Source organism: Hypanus sabinus, chromosome 8, assembly GCF_030144855.1.
Source record: "Hypanus sabinus isolate sHypSab1 chromosome 8, sHypSab1.hap1, whole genome shotgun sequence".
NCBI classification, from domain to species: domain Eukaryota; kingdom Metazoa; phylum Chordata; class Chondrichthyes; order Myliobatiformes; family Dasyatidae; genus Hypanus; species Hypanus sabinus.
This window is the reverse complement of record NC_082713.1, coordinates 116,914,468-116,933,335: the sequence shown is the minus strand read 5'-3', so window position 1 is coordinate 116,933,335 and position 18,868 is coordinate 116,914,468. Positions and strand designations below refer to the sequence as shown.

At 41.4% G+C, this 18,868-nt stretch overlaps 1 protein-coding gene across 3 annotated transcripts in view; it reads right to left on the bottom strand.

Annotated features, from left to right (window-relative positions):
• The window catches only part of cep290 (centrosomal protein 290), a 185,867-nt gene that overhangs the window by 17,792 nt on the left and 149,207 nt on the right, over positions 1–18,868 (bottom strand). For all 3 annotated transcript variants that reach the window (XM_059977654.1, XM_059977655.1, XM_059977656.1), the window contains 4 exons: positions 9,892–10,015; positions 7,151–7,285; positions 4,839–4,925; positions 1,912–2,076 (listed from right to left, as the gene is read on the bottom strand). In XM_059977654.1, the coding sequence (XP_059833637.1) occupies positions 1,912–2,076; positions 4,839–4,925; positions 7,151–7,285; positions 9,892–10,015 (511 nt within the window). The remainder of the gene's footprint in view (positions 1–1,911; positions 2,077–4,838; positions 4,926–7,150; positions 7,286–9,891; positions 10,016–18,868) is intronic.

Below are 18,868 nucleotides of genomic sequence, written 5' to 3'. Positions count from 1 at the left end.
CACTTGACAGAAAGTCTTTGGGTGCTGGTGCTGGGGGACAATAATTAAAGCTGTTTTGAAATACAGCTTTCTCTAGATTCGGCACAGTAACACCAGGTGTGTTTTTCAGTACTGGAAAAGGATTGAATTCTACAGCTCACCCAAAAGATGACACTGCTGAGGGTGCTGGAAACCTCAATACCCAGGTCTTTTGAAATTTACATATGTTAAAGGCATCCCAGAAGATGTTATTCTTTACAAGAGATGCTGCCTAGATTGGATGAGTGAGTTAGGGGGTTTCACTTTGGAGTGAAGGAGGATAACTTGACAGAAGGGTACAAGATGATGAGAAGCATAGACAGAGTGGATAGCCAGAGATGTTTTCCAGGGTGGAAAGGGCTACTACAAGAGGGGATAATTTTAGGGTGACTGGTGGAAAGTATGGGGAGGTGTCAAAGGTAATTTATTTTTTACTTTTATTTTCTTTAATTTACAGAGTCGAGGGTGTGTGGGACACACCCCTGGGGTTGGTGGCACAGGCATATGCATTAGAGATGTTTAAGAAGCTCTTAAGGCAGGCATGCCTTAAGAAAAAATAGAGGACTAAGTTGGAGGGAAAGCATCAGATTGACCTTGCAGTATGTTAAAAGTCTGGCACAATATCGTGGGTTGAAGGGTCTGTAGTGTTCTATGGTGTATGTGATGACCAGCATTTGATTTACACAATTTACTAGAAATTGTGATGAGAAACCAGGGATGGTATACACTTACTACCAAAAAAATATTTTTAGTATCATGAACACAAGGGATTCTGCAGATGCTGAAAATCCATAACACACACAAAATGCTGGAGGAACTCAGTTAGTCAGGAAGCATCTATGGATGATAATAAACAGCTGATATTTCAGGCTGAAATCCTTCATCAGGACCATCTATTTGACACATTTTAATTGACTTATTTCAGTATCAAACTCTTTTGAGAACTTACTCAAAGAGCTGATTTTGCATTGATTTCTTATTAGAAAATTATGTTATATTTGGTCTCAGTACAGATGAGATGCATTTCCCTATCATAGATTTTGTTTGCTTATTACTGCAGTGTCAAGCATGAACACTCTGATGCTTGGATTTTTAAAGAAATGATGGAAATTATCACAATTTCAACTCTCTATTAAGTGTCTTTGCAATGTAAGCACTCTTGTTAATGTAGGAAACAAGGCAGAAAAATAGTTTTATCTTGAGTAAGCACAGTGACATTGATTAAGTCTATATTATTTTTTATTTATTTCTTTTTAAAGAATGTTAGCTGAGGGTTGCATATTAGCCAAGGCACCAATAAGAATTGTCCTGAAGATTTCTTCCCCCCAGAATAGAGCAAAGGGATCTTTTACATCCATGGTGGGGTGTGGTTTAATAGCTCATCCAAAAGATGGTACTGCAGAGTGAACTGGGCTCCATCGTTATCTTATTTTAGGCTCGTGCCTCTGAATGAAGACAAGACCAAGGTATTCTGACTGAAAAGTGAGAGGAAAGCTAAGACAGACACCAATGTTATAAAATGGTGAGATTACAGTGCATTACACAAATTAAATAGGCTCCTCATTCCAGGCATTGTTTCCACACTGGAGATGTTGCACTTGCTACCTAGGCTTCTGAAATCAACCAATGCAGTTTTGCAGTCTTAACCTTGGTAGTAGTCTATTGGATTAAAATCTGAGCTGTAGTTTTAATCTTTTTAGCTCAACTGAAATGGCATGTGGAGAATGTAATTTTTTGCTGCAGAGAATGCATATTATGTACTTCAATTTGTAGTATTGTTTTATCAATGCCATATGTAATAAGACAGTGTAAAGCTCTTGGTTGGTGTGCCATCCAGCCAGATCCTTCCATACATAATTACACTGAAGCAGTGAAAAGAACACTGATACCAACCTTAAGCTTGTCATTTTCCACTTCGAGACAAGTTCTTTTCTCAGTGGATACCACTCCTGGTGCCTTCTTCAGCTCCTCGTTCTCTCGTTGCACTCTCTCCACCACCTTCTTCATCAACCCGATAGTTTTCTCTAGCTCAGACACTGTTTTGCCGCTGCGACCAGACTGCCAGACAAGATCTATACTTCACATCCATGCAATACAGACTAATTTGGCAGAACAGAGACTGACCTATATCTAAATTTCCTTAAAGTCAAATACTATTAAAACAATGCGATCAATAGCAGAGACAGCAAAGACACTTTTACAATAAGGTTAAACAATTTAATTGCCTGATCTGGATTTTTAGTTTTGGCACACGCATAAATTAAACATCAAAGGAGACACAAAAAACTGCAGATACTAGCAAGAAACAGCCGCTAGAGGAGTTCAGCGAGTCATGTAGCATCTGTGGTGGGGTGGAGAACAGACAACTGACTTTCCACAACTGTTAATTTCCCTCCATGGACACTACCTGACCTGCTGAGTTCCTCCAGCAGCCTGTTTTTTTTTTGTGCGAACTTTCATGGTCCCAGAACACATTCTACACAATTAGGAAAGCTCACCCATGACTCTAAAGCTGGACAATTCACATCTGTACACACATCATTCTACAGATGCACAGTAGACAGCATCCTAACAAGCTGCATCACTGCATAGTATGGAAACTGCACTGCGGCAGACAGGGAGGCTCTACAATGGGTAGTATAAACTGCCCGATACATCAGCAAAAGTCTATCTGCCGTCAAGGACATATATACAGAAAGGTGTTGAAAAAGGGACAGTATCATCATGAAGGTTCACACCCACTCTGCTCATAGACTGTTTGTCTCACTCCCATCAGGGAGAAGACTATGTAGCATTCATGCCAGGATCACCAAGCTCAAATACAGTTACTTTCCACAAGCAGCAAGGCTGTTCCACACTTTTACCCATTATCCATTCTGCCATACCCAAAATCACCACTACTTTATCATTTCCTGTCAGTCACCTCCTGTACCTAGCAACACTTTATGACATAGAATCAGTCTATATATTGTTACGCCTGTGGCCCCCTCCTTTTTGAGAATCGCAGGATCGCTATTGATTCAGGTCAAGAGACCCAGGAAATGAGAGAGAGACACGCAGATTCCTCAATGTTTGGAGTGTGTCCTGGGCCTCCGAGAGACAAAACCACAGATAATGGCCATTATCTCTTGGAGACGGAATTGTGTATTGAGTACTGTATGATTCATTGAAGCCCCCAGGCAATGAACCGAGGGGGGTTGGTGGAGGGCTGGCATCATTCCACCCTGATTGACATCTGAGACCCTGTGAGTCAGGATAAAAGAGGGTCTGTGGGAACAGCCCCTCAGACGCACCAGAAGAAACGCTAGAACTCCTGTAACAGCGTAATAGCGAAAGCCGGTGGAAAAGCCCACGTGCGTCCTTTTCCATTTGCCTCAGAATTGGTGGGTCTTGCCACGGAAGCACGGCTTTAGCTAACAACAAAGGAGAAATCAGCCCCCAACGACTCTCGAAGGATTGACATCAAAAAAGGAATGGGCAAGTTTTAATCCGTCTCTCTCTCCAACCAAAAGCTGCAGCTTGAATGAACTTGAGTGACAATTTATATTTCCATCGGACAATACATTATCCCCTAGACAACGATAGTTATTTCTTATTATTATTATACCCGCGCTTTTAGATTTAGTATTGACGACGTATATTATCTGTATGGTTGCATTGATATTATTTTTGTGTATTTTTATCAATAAATACTGTTAAAAATAGTACCATCAGACTTCAACGGACCTCTCTATCTTTGCTGGTAAGTGACCCAGTTACGGGGTACATAACAGTATAAGCTATCTTATATATTTATATCTATTGTATTTGTTAGTATTATTATTGTTATCTTAGTCTATTTTTTGTGTGCCACATTGGATCCAGACTAACAAATACTTTGTTCTCATTTACAATTGCGCACTGGAAATGATATTAAACAATGTCGAATCTTAACCATCAGAGTTGATTTTTAAAGCGATGATATTTGGGATTTGTTCAAGACCTAAAGGCAATTAAAACGGTTAACTTTTTACTGTGTGTAAATCTATCCAAACAATAATCTTATTACCAAAGTACACACACTAAATCTCTTTAACTGCCATATAGGAAATTGGCAAGGCTGAAACATGTTGCTAGGAATGCAAAGGTTTATTTTTGCAAGGATTTTTCGTTTTGTAGGTAGTGCGAAAGTGGCCTAATAAAAACTAAATGGTACAATTCTAAAGTCTCCACGCTTAGAATAGTGAGGGTTAATCATTATCATCATCATATGTGCTGTGACATATGACACAGGCAATCATGGTGCCATGACCATGACTGTTCTTGGCCAAATTTTCTACAGTAGTTTGCCATTGCCAAGGTTAATGCAGGATTCAATTAAGGTGCTTAATACTAGGAAAGACTTTGGCAAATGAGAAAATACCATTTCCAATGGCAAGGGTTACTGAAGAACACAGATTGAAGCTTATTAGTAAAAAGACCAGATCTGTAGTGCAATGACTAGAAGGAGATTGAGCAGTTTTCAACAATAGGAGGAGTAGGCCATTGGGACTCTCAAGCTTGCCCTGCCAATTATACTGCTCCATGATAGCCTCAGTTCTTCAGATCCAGTCCCTGTATTCCTCAATCTTTTAAATATTTACCTATTTATTTTAGAAAGTGAATATCTAAAATATAAATATTTGCAGAATTATGGAAAATTCAGATACTGGTTTCAATAGCTCCTGTATATCAAATAATGAATTACTTTAAGATATTAAACAAATCAAATTCTGATTTATGTTGGTGTACTCTCACCAATTTGCATGCACAATATTGTGGAAACTCATTATCACACTTACCCCTCGAACACTTCCAAGCTTTCTTTCCAAATCTGCTTTCTCCTTCTTGAGAAGTTGATACATTTCCTGTAAATTAACTATTTGATCCTAAGAAAAGGAAAAACAAGATCAAGATTAGCTTGCTCTGTCACATGTACATCGAAACATACAGTGAAATGAGTTGTTTGTATCAAATCAAATCAGCGAGGATTATGCTGGACAGCCCACAAGTGTTGCTATGCTTCTTGCTCCAACATAGCACGCCCACTACTCACTAACCCGTACATCTTTGGAATGTGGGAGGAAACCAGAGTACCAGGAGGACACCCCATGGTCATGAGGAGAAGATACAAAGCGGGAATAAAATCACAATCTTTTAAGAATCACTGTAAAGAACTGCGCTAACTGCTACACTACACTGAAAGAAAGAATTGATCCCAAAAGACAAGGAAAGAAAGAACTCAAAGTTCAGCACAGAAGTTAATCCTTTGATCTTTTTAGTAACATAATGTTATGAAGTAAGCAAGAATTCATGGAAGAAGGCACAAAAACCAAAAATAGTGGGCTAGAGGTCAAGAGTAATTGAGGAGTTGAAAGGAATCAACATGACTGTAAAACTAATGCTACAGATGTTTAATTTATATTTTTCTTCTGAATGTTGTCTCTCTGATGTTATGTTGAAAATTTAAAGTTAGTTTATTATCAAAGTATGCATATTTCACCATATACTATCCTGAGATTCACTTTCTGGCAGGCTTTTAGAGGAAAATAAAGAAATACAATAGAATTTATGAAAAAAGTACAAATAACAAAGTGACAAAAATGCAATATGTAAAAGACGACAAATCGTGCAAATAATAAATAACAAAAGTAAATAAATAATACTGAGAAAATGAGTTCTAGGGTCTTTGAAAGTGAGTCTATAGGTTGTGGAATCAGTTCAGCATTGTGGAAATTGTGGGACCAATAATAGATCTGGTATGGGAGCCAAATGGCCTTCTTCTGCTCCTATTTCTATTATGCTCAATTTCAACGGACATGTGCAGATAGTACATAATAGAATGCAGCTGCTGGAATCTGGAGCAACAAACTACATCCACTTATTACACTCACAGTTCACCTACAGGCTGCTCTCCCACAGCACCTCTCCCATTATCAACCCTTATTTAACAGATTCCAGCACTGAAAACCATTTTTGTTCCTACTTTTGTCCCTCCAGCAGGTATGTCTGACCTTTGCTCTGCTCCCACCTCACTCCATCTGTCTATCTTTTTCTCTCTCTGTCTGCCTCCATCAATCATCTATCTGCCAGTCTCCCAACTTCATAACTCCCTTCCCTAACCATCATGGCACTACCTGCCTATCATCTTTCACCCTCCTCATCCACCATTTCAGCACGATATGAAAACCAGTCTCCCCCCTGTTTATACTGTCTTGGTAATGTAGCCAACGTAATGAAAGACTGCACCCACCCCAGACATTCTCTCCTCGCCCGCCATTTGGCAGAAGGAAGAAAAGCCTGAAAGCATCTACCACCAGCTTACACCTGTTATACGATGACTGAATGGTCTCATAGTGCAATACGAGTACTCCTGACTTCACAATCTGCTTCATTATGACCTTGCACCTTATCGTCTACCTGCACTGCACTTTCCCTGTAAATGTAAAACTTTATTCTGCATTCTGTTATTATTTTCCCTCGTACTGCCTCAAGACACTTATAATAAAATGTTTATTTATTTATTTAGAGATGCAGCACAGTAACATACTCTTCCAGCTCAACAAGACCAGGCTGCCCAATTAACACTCATGTGACCAATTAACCTGCTACCTGTACATCTTTGGAAAATGAGAGGAAATTGGAGCATTTTGAGGACACCCATATGGTCACAGGGAGAGTGGACAAACTCCTTACAGACAGCGGTGGGAATTGACCCCAGATCACTGGTGCTGTTATAGCGTACACTTTCTGCTGAGCTATCATTCAGCTCCTCTGTGACGTCTATGAGCAGTATGCAAGAGAAGTTTTTCCACTCTACCTCAGTACATGTGACAATAATTTGCTGATTTTATCATTCAGCTCAGACTCCTGTCTCCGACTCCGCCTCTGCTCTTTGTTCTGGCCATCTTCTCTCTCCACTCCACTCTGATACACAGTTTCAATCTGAATTGTTGACAATTCTGCTCCCTTCTCAAAGATACTGCTTGACCTGCTGAGTTCCTCTAGCAGATTGATTGTTACTTCATATATTGGAAGTCATTCTGAAAGATCCATAACACCCCCCTGAATAACCTACAATGAACATTATACAGTACGCATGTGCAAAACCTACCTTTAATCGTGGTAAATCCTTATTGGCCTGCTCCAGCTGAAAGCGCAGCTCCATGTTATCTGCAGACAGATTAAGGTTCTCTTTCTGAAGCTGTTGTTCCTTTTGAGATAAGGCATCTGATCCATATCCAGAGGTCTGGGTAAAACAATGAAACAGACGGTCAGAAACACTGATTCCTCCCCATAGCCTACTGCACAGAAAAGCTGTCATAAAGCCACAATATAAATCTAAAATACGGAAGCATATATACTCAGTGGCCACTTGATTAGGTACAGGAGTGGAGCTCAGTGTGGTCTTCCGCTATCGTAGCCCATCCACTTCAAGGTCAATGTGTTCTGCATTCAGAGTTGCTCTTCTGCAACACATGGTTATTCCTCTCATCTTGAACTCTTCTGTCCTCTCTCGCCAACAAGGCACTTTTGCCCACAGAGCTGCTGCTCACTGGATTTTTTTTTTTGTTTTTCACACCATTTTTTTGTAAACTCTAGAGACTGTTGCATGTGAAAATCCCAGATCAGCAGTTTCTAAGATACTCAAGCCACACCTGTCTGGTACCAACAATCATTCCATGGTCAATGTCACTTAGATTACGTTTCTTTCCCATTCTGACATTTGGTTTGAAGACTGAACCTCTTGCCCATGTCTATGTGCTTTTATGAATTGAGTTGCTGCCACACGATTGACTGATTAGATATTTGCTTTACTGAGTGGGTGTACAGATGTACCTAATAAAGTGGCCACTGAGTGTACTTGCAAGCAAAATTAAAATCAAAGTTTACTTGAGATATTTTTGCGCAACAGACATATTTTTGAAAAACTTTGCTAATTGAGCAGTTAAAAATAATTTACAGCCTACTGCTTAATTTGGGGTAGGATAAAGGAGGGACTTCTGCTAGGTTTAACCTGAAGCTGATTTTCAGAGATTGTGTGCTTCTGAGAACCCAATCGGCCCTGTCCTTCTGCTGTTGTCTCATCCTTGTCATGCCTGATTCCAGGCCCCAACTCATTCACACTACGTGTGCTCTCCATGACATCTGTTGGGTCCTGGGGAGGTTCATTTATTTCTGGCTGGTCCACATCTTCACCCGGGCTGGTGTTAGTTCGGTGTTGTTTTTGCATCACTTTTGACTCTTCTTCAGATGAGGAGGGTTTTTCTCCATTCACTTCATACCCAGTAGTGAAAGGCTGCCCTTTCTGAACACTGGTACACACATCCTCCTCAGCCAACATTGAAATCGCACTACTATCGCCATTTTCAGTGTTCTGCCCAGTTTCATTCGAAGTATTCTCCAACTGATCATAAACCCGATTACTCTTGCACCAAAAGAATCTTGTCTTATTTTTTAGTACTTCTGTCTTTTTTTCAGTACTGATTTGTTGTGTAGTGGTAGTAACTGCAGGTCCTTTAGATTCATTGTGTATAGGGGGATCCATGGACTATACGCATGGTCCAAGAGAGGTCATGTAGCAAATGAGAAAAGGGACAGAGACAGAGAAAGAGAAGTGAATGAAAGATGTGATGGAGCTTGGTGTACTATGATAAATCTGTAAACCACATTCAAATGGACTGTCTTTAACTATTTTTACCAAAGCACTGTTATAATCCTTAAGCTATTAAACAATACAAATGCTTAATTAGAACATAGAACAATACAGGCCTTTCACCACAAGATGTTGTGCTGAACTCTGAACGTATTCTGAGATCAATCTTACACTTCCGTCCTACATAGCCCTCCATGTGCCTATATAACTAAAAGAATAATGCAACATGATCACAAGCCCTTCAGCCCAACTGGTGCATGCTGTCCACAGCATCAACCCTGCTGGTCTCAGTTCATTTTCAAGCCTTGTGTTAACCCTCCAAGCCTCTCTCTTTCATGTAACTATTCAAATGTCTCTTAAATGTTGCAATTGTACCCACCTCAAACACTTCCTCTGGGAGTTCATTCTAGGTACTCCCTACCCTCCTTGTGAAGATGTCACCTCTCAGATCTCTTTCCCCTTTCTTTAATCTGTGGACTTCCTTACTCTTGGACTACCTAAGCTTGAGGAAAAGACTCCGACTGTCCACGGTATGCATTCCCCTCATGATTTTATAAACATCTGTGGGGTCACAGCTCATTCTCCTGTGCTCCAAGGAAAATATCCAGTGTGGCCAACCTCTCCCTATAATTCACATCCTCTTGTCCAGGGAACATCCAAATCTCTTTTGCACCTTCTTCAGCTTGACAATGTCTTTTGGGTAACAATGTAACCAAAACTGACTAACCTATGAACACTACCTCACTATTTTGCTGTTTTTTTGCAGTATGTATTTAATTTTAATTATATATTTTAATTGTATATATTATAATTCTATGTGTTGCACTGCTGCCACAAAACCACCTTCAGAAGGTGATAATAAACCTGATTCTGATTATTACATAATACTCGAAGTGCAGCGTCACCATTGACATATATAATTGCAATATAACGTCCTTTCTCCTAAACTCAAAGCCCTAAATGATAGTTGGGCACATTTTTAATTATTTTGTTGTTTAGCTGCTATAGTATTACAAAAGGTTAAAATTAATTAAGTTATTCACAGTTTAAACAAACTAAAACAACATCTTTCAAAGGGAAAGCATCAGGGGTATTGGGGCTAGGTATCATTTACAAAAGGCTACATTAGTGCTGTGGGTCAGGTGATTATATCCTACGAATCTGTTGGTTACTGTGTCCTTAATAAAACAAATACATACTGATGGCCTGGACGGAGTACTCATTTTCAGCTGTCTTTCCAAAGCTTGGACCTTTTCATGCAAGTAACGATTTTTCAGAGTTAAATCTTCCACCACTGAATCCCTTGGTAAAGCTTGTTGTTGCCTTAGATCAAAAAAATTAAACTCAATATTGTTACTAGTCACAATAAAAAATAGAATAAAAATATTCCATGCGATCAAAAAATACTTTCAGTACTTTCTGAAATATAATCCATAGTTAATGAAAGAGAACTGATAAATAGAGTGCTTGTTTGGAAGTAACACATTTCAAAGATGGGATTCAAGTGAATAAATTATGAGGAAAGGCTGCCTTGTGTGGATTTTTATGTTTTCATTAGACTAATATCCTTGATTACAGATTACAGGATGCTATGATTGTGATGTTCAAGATGATTAACAGCTTTGATGAATAGATTGGTGGAGAAAAACTATTCCTTCAGGTGGGGGAGCATCAACATAACCTTAAGATGAGATCCCTTCAGGAAATAAGTCAAGATGCATCAACCTGGGAGCCTTTTCCCCACAAAGGACTGTTGAGCGTAGGGATTAACTTCAAATTTAAAAACTAAGATTAATAAATTTTTGTCAGCCAGACTATGGAACCTAAGTGGGCAGATGGAGTTAAGGGGCAAACGAGAACTGAATATCTTACTGTTGTTCCTGTTTTAATAAATTAAATACTACACTTTGCTTCAGCTTCAATAAGAACTTAAGTAGGCCATCTGATCCATTCAGCCTACTCCGCCATTCAATAAGATCATGCCATGGACTCATCTCTAACGACTTACCCTTAATTCTCCTATTATGTAAAACTCTATCCTACCTTGTCTTAAATATATAATGAGGCAGCCTCCACTGCTTCATTGGGCAGAGAATTCCACAGATTCACCACTCTCTGGGAAAGGCATTTCACCCTCATCTCCAACTTAAATCTACTCCCCCAAATCTTGAGGCTAGGTTCCCTGGTTCTAGTCTCACCTACCAGTGGAAACAACTTCCCAGCCTCTATCTTACTATCCCTTTCATAATTTTATATGTTTCTATAACATCTCTCATTCTTCTGAATTCCAGCAAGTACAGTCCCAGGCAATTCAATCTCTCCTCTTAAGTCTAAACCCCTCATCTGTGGAATCAACCTGGTGAACCTCCTCTGCACTACCTCCAAAGTCAATATATCCTTCCTCAAGTGAGGAGAACAGAACTGCACACAGTATTCCAGGTGCAACCTCAAGAATACCCTGTACAGTTGCAGCATAACCTTTCTGCTCTTAAATTTAATCCCTCTAGCAATGAGGCCAACATTCCATTTGCCTTCTTGATAGCCTGGTGCACCTGCAAACCAACCTTTTGTAATTCATGCACAAACACTCCCAAGTCGCTCGGCACAGTAGTGTGCTGCAATTTTTTACCATTTAAATAATAATCTGCTCTTTCAATGAACTTGAACAACAGGAAAGATTTCTTCCACTGAGAGAGAAATCACAGATACAAATCCAGAAATATTGAATTCAAACTCATTCCTATAAGTAAAACCATAAGTTAAAGGAGCAGAATTAGGCCATATAGCCCATTGACTCTATTCCGCCATTTCATCGTGGCTGATCCAATTTTCCTCTCAGCCCCAATCTCCTACCTTCTCCTATAGCCCTTCATGCCTTGAATAATCAAGAATCTATCAACCTTTGCCTTAAATATTCATAAAGACTTGGCCACCACAACTGCCTGTGGCAAAGAATTCCAGATTCACCACTCTCTGGCTGAAGAAATTCCACCTCATCTCTGTTCTAAAAGGACAGCCCTCTATTCTGAGGTTGTGTCATCTGGTCAGACTCTCCCACCACAGGAAACATCCTCTCTACATCGATCAAGGTCTTTCACCGTTTGACAGGTCTCAGTGATGTCATCCCTCAATCTTCTGAATTCCACTGAATACAGGCCCACAGCCATCAAACACTCTTCAGATACAAGCCATTCAATCCTGCAATCATTTTGGCAAACCTTCTTTGAACCCTCTCCAGTTCCAGCACATTCTTTCTAAGATAAGGAGCCCAAAACTGCTCACAACACTCCAAGTGAGGCCTCACCAGTGCTTTATAAAGTCTCAATATTGTTTTTATATTCTAGCCAGGTCAAAATGAATGCTAACATTGTATTTGTCTTCCTCACCATAGACTCAACCTGCAAATGAACTCTAAGGGAATCCTGCACAATTCCCAAGTTTCTTTGCATCTCAGTTTTTTTGTTTTCTCTCCATTTAGAAAATACTCTTCCCTTTCACTTCTACAAAAGTGCATGACCATACACTACCAGATACTGTATTCCATCTGCCAGTTCTTTGTCCATTCCCCTAAACTGCCTGGACTTCTGTAGCCTCTCTACTTCCTCAAAGTGACCTGCCCTCCAATCTTCATATTGTCTGCAAACTTTGCAACAAGGTTATCAGTTCCATTATCCAAATCATTGACATATAATAGAGAAAGAATTGGTCCCAACACAGAACATCACTAGTCACCGGCAGCCAGCAAGAACAGGTTCCCTTTATTTCCCTTTGCCCTGGGCTATCAGCCACTGCTTTCTCCAATGCTAGAAGCATTCCTGTAATACCATGAGCTCGTAGCTTGTCAAGCAGCCTTATGTATGGCACCTTGTCAAAGGCCTTCTGAAAATCCAAGAACACGACATCAGCTGATTCTTATTTGCTATTTCTTCAAAGAATTCCAACAGATTTGTCAGGCAAGATTTTCCCTTGAGGAAACCACGCTGAAAACGACCTATTTTATCATGTGCCTCCAAGTACACTGAGACCTCATCCTTAGTTTTCAATTCCAATACCTTCCCAACTACAGAGGTCAGACTAACTGGCCTTAGTTTTCTTTCTTTAGCCTCTCTTCCTACTTGAAGAGTGGAGTGACATTTGCAATTTTTTTGTCTTCCAGAACCATTTTAGAATCTAGTGAGTCTTGCAAGATCATTACTAATGTCTCCATGATCTCTTCAGCCACCTCTTTCAGAACTCCGAGGTGTATACCATCTGGTCCAGGTGACTTATCTACCTTAGATCTTCCAGTTTCCCAAGAACCTTCTCTCTAGTTATGGTAGCTTTGCACACTTCATCAATGCAAAATAATTATTCCGTTCATACGTCATTTTATTGACCCCATTACCACCTCTTGAGCACTGTTTTTCAGGGGTCCAATATCCATTCTTGCCTCTTACACTTTATGTATCTGAAGAACCCTTTGGTATCCTCTTTAATGTTATTTGCTAGCTTATTTTTGTATTCCATCCTTACCTTCTGTTGGTTTGTAAAAGCTTCCCAATCCTCTAACCTCCCACTAATTTTTGCTCTATTAAGTCCATGGAAGGAGTCCTGGGCTTTGGCTAAGTGGGCTTCGGCGTAAGGGGACTTCGGTAAGGCTGTGTGATTGCTCGCTGAGGGGAAGAAGGTAAGGTCGCTAGGTGCTTTTTAGACATTCTATTAATTCAGTTCAGGTATGGGGGAGACAGTCAGAGCAGTGGTGTGCTCCGTATGCAGTATGTGGGAGGTCAGGGTCAACACAGTTGCAAAAGGTGCGTCCAGCTGCAGCTCCTATCAGACCGAGTTAGGGAGTTGGAGCAGGAGCTGGATGAACTACGGATCATTCGGGAGGTGGAGGCAGAGATAGATAGGAGTTATCAGGAGGTAGTCACACCAAAAAACCAAGAAGTAGGCAGATGGGTGACAGTCCAGAGAGGCAGGGGGAGCAGGCAGAGAGAGCAGAGCACCCCTGCGGCCATTCCCATTAACAATAAGTATACCGTACTGGATACTGTTGATGGGGATGACCTACCAGGAATGAGTTGTAGTGGTCCTGCCTCTGGCACAGAGGTTGAACCCTCAACTAGAAAGGGGAGGAGGGAAGAGAAGAGAGCGATAGTTTTAGGGGACTCTATAGTTAGGGGGGCAGATAGGAGATTTTGTGGGGCAGATCGGGAGTCTCGGATGGTATGTTGCCTCCCTGGTGCCAGGGTCCGGGACATCTCAGATCGGGTGCAGGCTATTCTTGAGAGTGAGGGCATGAACCCAGATGTAGTGGTCCATGTAGGGACCAATGATGTAGGTAAGGTGAGTGAGGGGGTCCTGCTTAGAGAGTTCAGGGAGTTAGGAGTGAAGCTGAAAGGCAGGACCTCCAGGGTGACAATCTCGGGATTGCTACCTGTGCCACGTGCGAGTGAGGCGAAGAATAGAATGATTATGCACATTAATACGAGGCTGAGAGCATGGTGCAGGAAGAAAGGGTTCAGGTTTTTGGATAATTGGTCTTTGTTCCAGAGACATTGGGATCTGTTTCGAAGGGATGGTCTACATCTGAACCGGAGGGGTACTAACATTCTTGCAGGAGTATTTGCCAGTGCTGCTCGGGGGGGTTTAAACTAGATGTGCAGGGGGCAGGGATCCAGATCCAGAAGGTTGGTCAGAAGGTGCATGGGGTTAAATGTGTACAAGGTTTGGGTGATCTTGAGAAGGTCATCAAAATTCAGGGTGCAATTTGCCTGATGGAAGTTCAAGGAGCTGGGTTAGGTATAGTAGACAGTGTTTTAAGCAAAGAGAGGAGGAATGGGCTAAGAATTCTATACTTGAATGAGCGTAGTGTCAGAAATAAGACAGATGAGCTTGAAGCTCAGATGAAAATGGGGAACTACGATATTGTTGGGATAACGGAGACATGGCTGCAAGGGGATCAGGCCTGGGAATTGAGTGTACCAGGGTATACGTGCTATCGTAGAGACAGAAATATGGGAAGAGGGGATGGGGTGGCCCTGTTGGTGAGGAATGAGATTCAGTCCTTAGCAAGAGGTGACTTGGGAACAGGGGAAGTAGAGTCTGTGTGGATTGAGCTGAGGAACAGTAAGGGTAAAAAGACCCTAATGGGTGTTGTGTACAGGCCCCCAAACAGTAGCGTGGATATTGGGTACAAGTTGATTAGGGAGTTAACATTGGCATGTGCTAAAGGTAATGCAGTCGTTATGAGAGATTTCAACATGCAGGTGGACTGGGAGAATCAGGTAGGTGCTGGACCCCAGGATAGGGAGTTTGTGGAGTGTCTAAGGGATGTATTTTTGGAACAGCTTGTGCTTGAGCCAACCAGGAACGAGGCTATTTTGGACTTGGTGATGTGTAATGAACAGGAATTGATAAGTGATCTTGAAGTAAAGGAGCCATTAGGAAGTAGTGATCATAACATGATAAGTTTTTATCTACAATTTGAGAGGGATAGGGGCAGATCAGAGGTGTCAGTGTTGCAATTAAATAAAGGAGACTACGGAGCCATGAGGGATGAGCTGGCCAAAGTTAAATGGGCGGATGCCCTGGCAGGAAAGACAGTGGATCAGCAGTGGCAGATATTCTTGGGCATAATACAAAAGATGCAAATGCAGTTCATTCCAATGAGAAGGAAGGATTCAAAGAGGGGGAAGGGGCCACAGTGGTTGACAAAGGAAGTCAGAGATTGTATAGCATTAAAGAAAAAGAAGTATGACAGGGCTAAGATGAGTGGGAATACAGATGATTGGGAAAGTTTTAAGGAACAGCAGATCTTAACTAAAAAAGCAATACGGAGAGAAAAAATCAGGTATGAGCTCAGTCTAGCCAGGAATATAAAAGGGGATAGCAAAAGCTTTTTTAGCTATGTGAAGAGAAAGAAGATAGTTAAGAACAATGTTGGCCCCTTGAAGAATGAATTGGGAGAAATTGTTATGGGAAACAGGGAAATGGCAACAGAATTTAATGCATACTTTAGATCTGTCTTCACCAGGGAGGACACAAGCAATCTCCCAGATGTATGGATGGGCCAGGGTCATAAGATATCAGAGGAATTGAGACAGATTGACATTAGGAAAGAAACTGTGATAAGTAGACTGGTAGGACTGAAGGCTAATAAATCCCCGGGTCCAGATGGTCTGCATCCGAGGGTTCTAAAAGAGGTGGCTCAGGAAATTGCGGATGCATTGGTAATCATTTTCCAATGTTCCTTAGATTCAGGATCAGTTCCTGAAGATTGGAGAGTGGCTAATGTTGTCCCACTTTTCAAGAAGGGAGGGAAGGAGAAAACGGAGAACTATCGCCCTGTTAGCCTAACGTCAGTCGTGGGGAAGATGCTTGAGTCCATTATTAAGGACGAAATAGTGGCACATCTAGATGGCAGAAATAGGATTAGGCCGAGCCAGCATGGATTTACCAAGGGCAAATCATGCTTGACTAATCTGTTGGAGTTTTTTGAGGGTGTAACAAGGATGTTAGACGAGGGTAAGCCAGTAGATGTTGTGTACCTAGATTTTCAGAAGGCATTCGATAAGGTGCCACATAGGAGATTGGTGAGTAAAATCAGAGCTCATGGAATTGGGGGCAGGGTTTCAACATGGATAGAAAACTGGTTGGCAGATAGAAAGCAAAGGGTAGCAGTGAATGGGTGTTTCTCAGACTGGCTGGAGGTGACTAGTGGGGTACCACAGGGCTCTGTATTGGGACCACAGCTCTTTACGATTTACGTCAATGATTTAGATGAGGGCATTGAAAACTATATCAGCAAGTTTGCTGACGATACTAAACTGGGTGGCAGTGTGACATGCGAAGAGGACGTTAGGAGAATACAGGGAGACTTGGATAGGCTGAGTGAGTGGGCAGATACTTGGCAGATGTCATTCAATGTGAATAAATGTGAAGTTATCCACTTTGGAAGCTGGAACAAGAGGGCAGAGTATTGTCTGAACAGTGTCGAGTTAGGTAAGGGAGAAATGCAAAGAGACCTAGGAGTCCTAGTTCACCAGTCAATGAAGGTGAATGAGCAAGTGCAACAGGCAGTGAAGAGGGCAAATGGAATGTTGGCCTTTGTTACAAGGGGAATTGAATACAAGAGCAAGAATGTTCTTTTGCATTTGTACAGGGCCCTGGTGAGACCACACCTGGAATATTGTGTACAGTTTTGGTCTCCAGGTTTAAGGAAGGACATTCTGGCAATTGAGGAAGTGCAGCGTAGATTCACAAGGTTGATTCCTGGGATGGCAGGGCTGTCTTACGCAGAGAGATTGGAGAGATTGGGCTTGTACACGCTGGAATTGAGGAGATTGAGAGGGGATCTGATTGAAACGTTTAAGATAATTAAAGGATTTGATAGGATTGAGGCAGGAAATATGTTCCAGATGTTGGGAGAGTCCAGTACCAGAGGGCATGGATTGAGAATAAGAGGTCAGTTATTTAAAACAGAGTTGAGGAAGAGCTTCTTCTCCCAGAGAGTTGTGGAGGTGTGGAATGCACTGCCTCGGAAAACGGTGGAGGCCAATTCTCTGGATGCTTTCAAGAAGGAGCTGGATAGATATCTGATGGATAGGGGAATCAAGGGATATGGGGACAAGGCAGGGACTGGGTATTGATAGTGAATGATCAGCCATGATCTCAGAATGGCGGTGCAGACTCGAGGGGCCGAATGGTCTACTTCTGCACCTATTGTCTATTGTCTATTATCTGCCCTCTCTTTGGGTTTGACTTCTCTTGTTTGCTATGGTTATGTCATAGAATACTTGCCTTTAGAATACTTCTTCCTCTTTGGGATGTACATATCCTGGGCCTTCTGAATTGCTTCCAGAAATTCTAATCATTACTGCTCTGGCATCATTGCTGCCAGTGTTGTTTTCCAGTCAATTCTGGCCAACTCCTCTCTAATGCTTCTATAATTTCCTTTGCTTCATTGTAATACTGATACATCCGACTTTAGCTTCTCCTCAAATTTCAGGCTGAATTCAATCATATTATGATAATGCCACCCAAGGGTTCTTTAACCTTATGGTCTCTAATCAATTCTGGTTCATTGCACAACACCCAATCCAGAATAGCTGATCCACTAGTGGGCTCAACCATGAGCTGCTCTAAGAAGCCATCTCATAGGCACTCAAGAAATTCCTTGTCTTGCAATCTAGCACAAACCTGATTTTGTGAATTTATCTGCATATTCAAGACCCCCATGACTATTGTAACATTGCCCTTTTGGCATGCATTTTCTAACTCCCGATGTAATTTGTAGACTATATCCTTCCAACCCAATGTCACCTCTTTCCAACGATCTGATTTCATTTTTTTACAGAAGAGCAACACCACCCCTTCTGCCTTCCTGCCCATCCTTTCAATACAGTGTATATCCTTGGACATTAAGCTCCCAGCTATAATCTTCTTTCCACCATGATTCAGTGATGACGACAACATCATATCTGCAAATGTGCTGCAAGTTCCAACTACCTTATTCCATTTACTGCGTGCTTTCAAATACAACACCTTCAGTCCTGCCTCATCAACAGCCTCTAATTACACAATGCCTGTTTGTAAACCAGCTATCTCATCTTCAGCAAAATTATCCACCTTTCCTACGATACTTGCATTGAAATATACACAACTCAGTACACTAGTTGCATCTTTTGACTCCTAACTTTGTCTGAGGTCTTACTAACATCTGCATCCACAAATTCCCCACTAACTGTTCTGGTACTCTGGTTCCCATCTGCCTGTTACTCTAGTTTAAACCCCACCATGCAGTACTAACAAACCTTCCCAATAGGATATTAGTCTCTCTCCAGTTCAGGTGAAAGCTGTCCCTTCTGTACTGGTCCCAAGTGATCCAAAAACCTTCTGCCCTCCCTCCTACACCAACTCCTTAGCCGCATATTAAACTGTATAATCTTCATAATTCTAGCCTCACTAGCACATAGAATGGGGGACAATCCTGAGATCACAACTCTGGAGGTCATGCCCTTTAATGCAGAAGACAAGAAGATCTAAGAGCAGAATTAGACCATTCAACTCATCAAGTATGCTCTATCATTCAATCATGGTTGATCTATTATCCCTCTCAACTCCATTCTCCTGTCTTCTCCCTGCAATCTTTGACACCCTTACTAATCAAGAACCTAACAACCTTCACTTTAAATA